The 8,245-nt window shown below is 31.3% G+C and overlaps 1 protein-coding gene across 1 annotated transcript; it reads left to right on the plus strand.

The window, feature by feature from the left end:
- The first annotated feature begins 2,234 nt into the window (after positions 1-2,234).
- On the plus strand, positions 2,235-3,425 carry LOC111621534 (schwannomin-interacting protein 1-like). Its single transcript, XM_023363694.1, has one exon. It carries the CDS (start codon positions 2,333-2,335, stop codon positions 3,218-3,220), a length of 888 nt encoding a protein of 295 aa, XP_023219462.1. The 5' UTR covers positions 2,235-2,332; the 3' UTR covers positions 3,221-3,425.
- Positions 3,426-8,245: the final 4,820 nt, after the last annotated feature.

Here is an 8,245-nt window from a genome sequence, read left to right on the forward strand (position 1 = left end):
AAAAAATTATAGCCCTATAAATTCTCCGCTGTTGTCCTTCTTATTGTATGTCTGTCCTTCCTTCCTTAATCTCGAGAAGAGCGTTAGATAGATAAAAGTTGAGACCAGATATGGAAAGCTAGAGATAGGAGGCCCCGATTAACTATATACGAACTTCCGGGCTAAACCGAAAGTCACCTTATTTTAATTCAAAAATTTTCTCCAGAACGGAGTGATATAAATGACTGGCATGACTCTATTGCTATCAAGAAAAGTATGACTTACAGGGGGAAGACACTACTAATTGGGATCGAGAGCGTAAGTTTTAAATTAAATAAATTAAAAATATGATTAAAAGTTGCAACCGGGCATTTTCATGATGTCACAATGTCGGGTTACAATTTTTGAAATAATTTCCGAATTCATTTTTTTTCTGTTTTCATTGAGCAACTTACCAACTTTTTGTATAAAATTTGTCATTATCGTAAACTTCCTGACTAATTACGTTAGAGTTTTTAGTTGGCCATTCAAAAACATCGACAAAATTTGCTAGAAATCACTGCAAGACCACCCTAGAAATCGCATTGTTGATCAGTGCATATCTTCCTCATACCTGTCGTTTTCAGATACATCTCTGACTACTTAGAAACGGTGTTAATTGAAAGCTATTATCATTCATCTTATTTATACATGTAGGCTACTGTACTTTTTTTCATTTGCAATTTTTTGTGTGCAACAACTACCAGATCAGGGCCGGTTTTAGTAGGTATGTAGTGCGTGCATGCACACATGCGGCCAAATTCTTAGGGCTGCCGATAGTGCACTAAAAAATATAATTTTTCATACTGTAAATATAATAATCAGCATACTCCTGCCGGTCACTATCTAACTCCTTTCCGGAGAAAACTTTTTGAATTACAGTATGTATAGATAATTGGGACATCCTGCCCCTAAGCTTTCTATATTTGGTCTTTATTTCCACGTATCTAACTTCGCTCTCGAGATTAAGGAAGGACAGAAACGGACGGACGACAGTGGGAATTTATAGATTACAATTTTTTCAAATTGCAGCCCAATTTAAATAAACAAAGAGATGCGCACCAACGTTATTAAATATTCATATTTAAATACATTTTTATATACACATACATATGTATTATATTTATATACTAAATAAAAATACTTTCATTAAATTAATTTCATTTTAATTTGCAACTTCTATTTGATGGCGACGCAGAAATATAACTTTAAACAAAGGCTCGTATTATCTTGATTTGAATAAAATTAAAATAAATATATATCAAATATATTTATGGATTCTTTTACCCCTTTCAACATGCTAGTAGGCTCTCATACGTTGGCTTAGATTGTGAATTTACTCACGATCAGCATTATTAGGAGCGGCCAAATATCTCTGGCACGCTGGCGGTTAACAGTCCAAAACCGGGCTTGTACCAGATGTCCAAAGAACATATGATTTTCTGCTGCCCCGAAAGAGAATGTATATATTTTAAATGTCTGTTCACAAGTTTGTTTGTCATTAGACGTAATGTTATAATAAAAATGTTCGTTGAAAATTACGGATTTAAACACTATAGAATATGCTTAGCACATAAATCTTGTTTTAGAAACTGATTATTATATAAACTTACTTTAAATTTGATAAATACAATATAAATCAAGCAAATACAAATAATTGTATTGTGATCGCTATTTTTATGCATAACAAAACTGATTCATGCACGGCTTGTTTTTATACTGTTGTTATGGTCATGATCTTTATTTGTAGTTTCACTTATTTTAAGCGGGTAAGCAGAATATTTTATGCTTATTTTTACAAACTTATTATTATACATTATTGCAAACTTTTCTCAAGATGACTCTTATGTTCGTCCTAAGTAAATTTTTGTTTTACATCGTTGTTTGCTTGCTTAACGCCAGAAAAATATACTTTTGTTCATTTTTGACGTATAAACGAAGACTAATGGATCCTCTCAAACGCCTACTTCGGGTCTGCTCGCGACCTACTTTCTCAAGTCCAAGAATCTGTCACCAGATGCCACTTAGTTGAGGCACGAATAAGTTAAATCAATTATTATTAAAGTAAAATACTTTTAGAAACGAAATAATATTGTATTAATTTTTGCATAATTAAAGTATGATTGAACAAACGGTATTGAAAGACTAAAAAATATCAAAATATTTTATGTAAAATGCAGATTAAAATCGATGAAGTACTTACTAGCGCGACACCAAACACGAAACGAAGGAAGCATTCTTGACGTCAATGTGACGTCGAGTTATTTGTAATGTCGGAGTTGTGTTGGATTTTATTCTTAACGGGATAGAATCGATGTTTAGGGCTGTTAACAACTGTTTACTGGATAAAAGTCAAAGAATCGGCCCAATGAGAGACAAAGAAGTAAAAAATGATCATTTGGCCAGAACTATGGCATCGAATGGAGACAACGATTTGTTTCATCAAGAACAGAGAAGGAACGATAGGGAGAAGATCAGAAAAAAATTAGCAGCTATGGATTCTGATAACGAAGACGTCAACATCACGTACGAAACCAATGGCAAGAAAATGGCCGATGGAGTCAATTTACAGATCTGTTTTGTTAACGACACCTGTGATAAGGAAACAGAAACCACTAAAGTGTTCAGGAATTCACAAAATCTAAAACAGTATCCTGCCATGAGCCGATATGGAATACCCGTCGAAACTCAAAACTTTAGTAATCTGTCCGGATGTCGCTCCGCTCAGTCATATCCCTACTGGCAGAGGCCCTCGATTTTCTTCAATCGGCGCCTGAAGCTCTTAAAGAGCCAGATCGACAATAAAAAGGATAGGAAGACCTTAATGAAGGAAGATATCGTCCTGTATCATTCTAGACTTCAGTCTGAAGTCAGGATAGCTCTGTCGCAGGCCAAAGATATGGCCCGAATGCAAATATTGGTTGAGAGACAGCAGAGAAGGATCTCGCCTCTCTCCAGCTTGGTCGGCTTCACTTTTCCGGAAGGTTGGTGCAAACTGGACGGAGAGATACTGAATAATATGAACCTTGCTCAGATTCAGGTCATCGTCAACGATCTTCACTCTCAGATAGAAAATCTGAATGACGAGTTAGTGAGACTTCTGTTGGAACGAGACGACCTGCACATGGAACAGGATTCTATGCTGGTCGACATAGAAGATCTGACTCAGCATCTGGGACTCAAAGGAACTAGAGAAAAATGATTATCTGCACACTAAAAATAATCTAACTTGAAAACTATTGTGTGTTCACCTTTGAAAATTTACTTAATATTTGCACAAATACTTTTGTTGTTATTGTTGTTTTTTGATATAAATAATGTGATTTATTGCAAGATATTTTAGATGAGTTATTTTTGATGCATTTAATTCTGCATTTGATAAGCATGAATATATATATATAACTATATAACTCGTCGGGTTACAATTTTTGAAATAATTTCCGAATTCATTTTTTTTCTGTTTTCATTGAGCAACTTACCAACTTTTTGTATAAAATTTGTCATTATCGTAAACTTCCTGACTAATTACGTTAGAGTTTTTAGTTGGCCATTCAAAAACATCGACAAAATTTGCTAGAAATCACTGCAAGACCACCCTAGAAATCGCATTGTTGATCAGTGCATATCTTCCTCATACCTGTCGTTTTCAGATACATCTCTGACTACTTAGAAACGGTGTTAATTGAAAGCTATTATCATTCATCTTATTTATACATGTAGGCTACTGTACTTTTTTTCATTTGCAATTTTTTGTGTGCAACAACTACCAGATCAGGGCCGGTTTTAGTAGGTATGTAGTGCGTGCATGCACACATGCGGCCAAATTCTTAGGGCTGCCGATAGTGCACTAAAAAATATAATTTTTCATACTGTAAATATAATAATCAGCATACTCCTGCCGGTCACTATCTAACTCCTTTCCGGAGAAAACTTTTTGAATTACAGTATGTATAGATAATTGGGACATCCTGCCCCTAAGCTTTCTATATTTGGTCTTTATTTCCACGTATCTAACTTCGCTCTCGAGATTAAGGAAGGACAGAAACGGACGGACGACAGTGGGAATTTATAGATTACAATTTTTTCAAATTGCAGCCCAATTTAAATAAACAAAGAGATGCGCACCAACGTTATTAATTTAAATATTCATATTTAAATACATTTTTATATACACATACATATGTATTATATTTATATACTAAATAAAAATACTTTCATTAAATTAATTTCATTTTAATTTGCAACTTCTATTTGATGGCGACGCAGAAATATAACTTTAAACAAAGGCTCGTATTATCTTGATTTGAATAAAATTAAAATAAATATATATCAAATATATTTATGGATTCTTTTACCCCTTTCAACATGCTAGTAGGCTCTCATACGTTGGCTTAGATTGTGAATTTACTCACGATCAGCATNTGCTAACTAATTTGTAGTTATTTAGGAATGCACTATTATTCAAGTATAACACTATTCAAGTATGTTGAAATACTTTGGCATAGTGATCCTCATTCATTAATTTAAGACAAATACAATAAAATTTACATATCATTCAGATTCAAGTAAATACAGGTATACCTCGACTTACGTCGTTCCCGATTATATGTCGTTTGTCAAAAAAATATATGGAAAAATAAAAATCAAGCTTAAGTCATTTTATTTGACTTTACGTCTGTCTGCCACAAATATTGAAGTCGTAATATCACTAGAAAAATGTTTAAAGCACATAAAATCATATTATAATATATACATTTACAAGTATATACTGTACTGTATTTACGGTACATGCATTCGTAAATTTAAATTACTTTTTTCTGTACTATATTAAAAACTAAAATTTATTTGTTTGTAAGCTTAAAATAGATCGTTATTAACCATATAATATTAAAAATGCATTAATAAATAAAATACAGAACGGGAATTGGTAATTTATGGTTTAGCCTAGTGGCAAGTAGATTCGGAGACAAGTAAATTCGACTTAAGTCGTTCTCCTGGAACCAATTACCGACGTAAGGCGAGGTATACCTGTATAGAAAATGTATTAAAAGTCAGTTTATAACACTGTCAAATAAAATATTTATTTAATGCAGTCAAAGTATTTAACTACTCCGGAGGAGCCAAGTCATAATTCCTCTAAAACTTACTATGAAATATTTTTTTTATTAGAGGTTGATAACTGTATGAACACTAACTGATAGGTATTTGATGAGTCTCTTGCATCTATGAAGAACAAATTAGAAGACTATCAAAAGTGGAAAGTGACATGCTTAGGATAGTTTGAATGCTTGCACACAATGTCACTTCAAAAGCAGTGATAGAATTAGTAATCCTTTTACCACTAAAGATCTGGGGTCTAGTACTTATAATAAAATAATGCAGTTCTGGTATCCAATGGAAAGGAGTCAACTCTTATAGTATACAAATGTCTTTATTATTATTATTTAGATGTGGTTTATGACTATAGCAATGGGTCCTTTGGCTAATCTATGAATATATATATATATATATATATTTAATATACAAGTATATGCTCATAAAATATAAAACATAACATTCCTTTGATATGAAAATACGTTGAATTAATAAATGTAATATGTTAAATTCTGCACTTATGGTGTAAATTTTGCTTGCTAGATTATAAATTCAAATCCAGGGTGTAAAAACAAAAAATGAATTTTATTTTATTAAAAAAAACCTGCTTTATATAAATTTGTCATAAATTCCAAAGTTTATAGAAAATACTTTTGGTAGTTTAAAATTTAATATCATGCCTTGTAATAATACAAAAATATTTGATAATTTACACATTTCCTTATAAATAAATTAAAGAAAAAAAATATATATTATAATATATACACACAGTAAAACCTGCCTAAATGGAAAAAATTCATAGGAACAGATTTTCTGTTTAAAAAAAACCTGTTCAAAATGAAACCTGCCAAACTGAAAAACTTATTTGGTACTGTATGCGTAGTTTACACAGATATCTGTGTGTGTGTGTGTGTGTGTGTGTGTGTGTGTGTAGATCACTGGTGGTGTTCAGTAGTTTTTTTCTCAGAAACTGTTAGAGATATGAAGGTTGGACTAATTTATAAGTCACTTTTGAGCCATTATATGGCTAGAACATGACAAAATAAATACCTTTAGTAATAGGTCACATTTCCTTAAATCTAATGGGTTGTTCATAAATTATGTCCATGTTTTTCTTGAAATTTTTACTCCTCCTTCCCCCATTGTCTCAGTTTGTCCAAGTTTCTGTAACCCCTCACCTCTTTGGACATCTAACAAAAATAAATTCCCCTAAAATGCATAAACTGTATAAAATTTAATGAAATTAAATGAATGTCCATTAAGTTCAATCTCTCCTCTCCCCCTTGTCTGACTTGTAATAATCTCCTTCCTCCCTTTTAGTGTGGACATCATCTATGGACAGCCCTTAATGGTTTTCAAGATATTGGCCATTTTTCTAAAAATTTGATTTCTCTTTTTTCCAAAAGTTTCTATGCTGGAAACTAAGTTTATCAGTTTTCATTCTTTATCTTATCATATTAGATTGTTGGACAAGCATGCTTTGAATAAATTGAATTGTTAATTTTTCAAAGGCATCAAGGATTTTTTTTATTGAGTGGTCTTTTTTCAATTTTTGTGTATTTACATATTTCCTCCGTTTTCATGAAAATGAATTATTTAAATAAAGAATCATTTGATGTACTGAGGGCTTGAGATGCATGTTACCAAAATTATTATTAAGCTGAAAATCTTTATGTCAGTTTTCATGCAGACAAATTAATTAAGGAAATGGTTTACTTTTCAGCATCCTTCTACAGAAAACATGAAAATCAGAATTCAGGAAAGTTTTTGTAAGATTAGTAGATATAAATTGCAAAATGTATTAAATGCCTTTTCTAAAAGAATATATGCTTATATATGCCAAGAAAGTATACATTTTTAGTATTTAATTTAAAAAAATTTTAAATATACAGTACTTTCATTACTATCATGTTTCTGTCATGTAAAGCTTTTCAGTAAATAACCTGATAAACTTTGTTTTTAGCATAGTTTCTATGCTAAAAACAATGATTTCTGAAATGATTCCTGAAAAACAATGATTCCTGAATGATTTCTCTTATTCAGGAAAAAGAGAAATCATATTTTTATAACAAACTGGCTGATATCTTCATAACCTTTAGATTTAAGAAAATGTGACCTATTTTAAAAGGTGTTTTGTTTATTTTGTCACATACTATCCACATAATGGCTCAAAACTGTACCTTAATACCATATTTACTCGTTTATAAGATGAGGTTTTTATCCATTTTTCACTGCTTCAAAAACCTAGGTTGTCCTATATATGTGAGCAATGGATTTTTTGCATTTTTGCAATAATTTTTGTAAACCGTGTATTCACATTTTTTACCAGATATTCACCCTCTGGTATTTAAAAACAAAAGTATTCTATCTGGTCATTTTAATCGTTCTTGTGTATTGCCAGGAGTAAAGATGAATAGCAAGGAAAAGCAAAGCTTTTGAATTGAATTCCAAAATTACACAGGAGCTCAATATAAGTTTTAATCCATTCCCATGTGAAAACAGATGATTATTTGGAAGTTCAAAGAAACTCATAAGTGTAATTGATGAAGAGTGAATTCGACTGTTAAGAATTGGCAAAAAAGGTTCCCGATTGTCCATCTTTACATGAACAAATTATGTTGTCGATTTTACAAGATTTTTCCTTGAAGTGTAAGATGCCAATAATTTTTGCAGGACAATGTGTTCATTTATGTGCATTTGATATTTTATTTGTTATTAAACAAAATAAAATTAGAATTGTATTAATAAATCTAATTTTCTTTATTTCGATCTTTAAAGTCACACCCTGTCCTATATGCGAAATCGTCTTATATTCGAGTAAATATGGTAATTTAAAAAAAAAAAAATTATTTTGTTCTCTATCTCTAAAGCTTCTGATTCTCACAGTCATTCAAGGTCACCAAAATTGTCCCTTTCTGCTCTATAAACTTGGTTATTAGTTCCAACTTCCTATCTCTAACAGTTTCTGAGAAAAACTACTGGGTGTCAACAGTGAATCACCCTGAATATACATAAATTTATACATAGTTTCTAAATTATGTATTACTTATATGAAAATTTATCAAATTTTAAAATATTATGTAGTGGTCAAGAGAAACTATATCAGTGATAAAGTATTCTTGCAATTCAGTAA

The sequence above is a fragment of the Centruroides sculpturatus genome, unplaced genomic scaffold, assembly GCF_000671375.1.
Source record: "Centruroides sculpturatus isolate CEXI.00-Female unplaced genomic scaffold, Cexi_2.0 scaffold272, whole genome shotgun sequence".
Lineage (NCBI taxonomy): Eukaryota > Metazoa > Arthropoda > Arachnida > Scorpiones > Buthidae > Centruroides > Centruroides sculpturatus.